A 1,733-nucleotide genomic window follows, 5' to 3' on the forward strand; every position below is an offset into this window, starting at 1 on the left:
AAACGGTGATGCAAATTGCCAAAAAGCACAGCGTAAGTGTAAAAAAAAACTTATTCGCTTATAAAAGAAAATATGTTCGAGTATAGCAGTAAGATCCAAAAATATACAACATACAGAAGAGGATCACTAGCTCTTCTTTCTAAAGATATGCTTAGAAGTCTACATGTAAGACAATTCAGCGTAGCATCCCTCTGCATTAGAAATCTAGGCTACTAAAATTAGGCTATGCTTATCCTTACTATGTTGGAATAACATTTCGCGTCTCTTGCTTAGGCAAAACTATTAGAAACACGTTGCATACTTTTGTGCGTTGATTATAAAAACGATTGTTCTCGATTGTCAATACGTTTCTAGTGTATCGAAATTCTACGATTATTCAGTCATTTATTCTCATTTACTTCACACAGAAAAGTGCCGTAAACTATTTTCAACGCATCTGCCCTGGTGTTAAACTGGAACGCGTCTTCATGGATTGGTGCTGGTGGATATTAGCTGGTCTACCATTTCAGCATCTCGTACGAATTATGGATTGCTACTTCCACGAGGGCATCAAGGTGCTGTATCGTGTTGCGCTCGTCATAATCAATCTCTTCCACAAAGAGTGTCAATCCAACAACGAATGGAGTCCAGATAATATCAAAAACGACATTGGTAATGCGTTGATCAAATTCTGCAAGAAGATACCAGTGTCACCAACGAAATTATTGCATGCCGCATTTAGTATTAGGGGACTGAGGTGAGTGTGTGTAACTAACATTCGAATGCAGAGAAATTATTTAATCGAATTTTGTACTTCTTCCTATTGCAGTTCCACATATATCTCTAGAATATTTATGAAGACTGAAATGATACTAAAGAGCCGTTCCGTATTGAATAGCGGGTCGAAGCAATTAGTTAAGTCGCGATCCAGTGATAATTTGCCATCGAGTCAATCACAAGTCAATATACAAATGATGTCGCACACATTGACCATACGTGAGGTGAGTTGCCGAATGCATGCTTGTTGAAAATACAACTAATAAACTTAAAAATTCAAAAATTATACTAAATAAAAATTTAGGAGCTATTAAGGAGCAAAAAAAAACAACCCAAGAATCTGAATCTAACAGAAAAAACTAAAAATTTCTTTATATTTAATTTCCAAAACAATTATTTTCAAGCCATTAACTTTCGAATCCTTTAACAAGCTTTTCTCAATGCTGAGGAATTGCATAAAGTATTACTCTTGCCCCTTTCCTTATTCCCATTTACCATTTGCCATTTCTCTTTTATTTATTTTTTTTTCGATCAAAACAATCTCGACTGTGCTTTTAGTACACTTTTCGCTACTCTTATTAAATTGTTCCTACCCATTGTAGCTATTTTTGCATATCCTCTAGTTTGTTTACACGTTCGCCTCTTTCATTTGGGTATTTAGAAAAACTACTTGAATTGTTTTTCTTTCATAAGCAAGCATAAGCTTTTATATTCAGCTTAGTATAATTTTAAGCTGCGTTAATAATTAGAAAATTAAATGTTAAGTAAGCTTAAGTTTAGACATTAATCAAACTTTGTCAAATATGTGCGCACAATGGGCTTAAATGAGATGTAGCAATATGCATTTTAAAATGTTCCTTCCATCCCGAATTGTATATGTGCAGAATTCTAGTATTCGTATTAATACTTCGCGGGTATTACTCGATTTCCCCAGAGTAAAAAATTGTTTATTGGCTGGCCAGACGGTAAGAAATAAT

General features: G+C 34.4%; 1 protein-coding gene across 1 annotated transcript; it reads left to right on the forward strand.

Annotated features, from left to right (window-relative positions):
- Positions 1-6: 6 nt before the first annotated feature.
- On the forward strand, positions 7-1,007 carry LOC108354263 (TBC1 domain family member 24-like). Its single transcript, XM_017605457.1, has 3 exons — positions 7-32; positions 408-736; positions 809-1,007. Exons 1-3 carry the CDS (start codon positions 9-11, stop codon positions 1,005-1,007), a joined length of 552 nt encoding a protein of 183 aa, XP_017460946.1. The 5' UTR covers positions 7-8.
- Positions 1,008-1,733: the final 726 nt, after the last annotated feature.

Source organism: Rhagoletis zephyria, unplaced genomic scaffold, assembly GCF_001687245.7.
Source record: "Rhagoletis zephyria isolate East Lansing unplaced genomic scaffold, Rhagoletis_zephyria_1.1 Rzeph_scaffold_34559, whole genome shotgun sequence".
Classification (NCBI taxonomy): domain Eukaryota; kingdom Metazoa; phylum Arthropoda; class Insecta; order Diptera; family Tephritidae; genus Rhagoletis; species Rhagoletis zephyria.

Bases quoted from the DNA above. Each gene is read 5' to 3' on its own strand.
- LOC108354263 (XM_017605457.1), top strand. From the start codon at position 9: ATGCAAATTGCCAAAAAGCACAGC. The intron at 33-407 runs GTAAGTGTAAAA...TACTTCACACAG, and splicing joins AAATTGCCAAAAAGCACAGC to AAAAGTGCCGTAAACTATTT. The intron at 737-808 runs GTGAGTGTGTGT...TTCCTATTGCAG, and splicing joins TTTAGTATTAGGGGACTGAG to TTCCACATATATCTCTAGAA.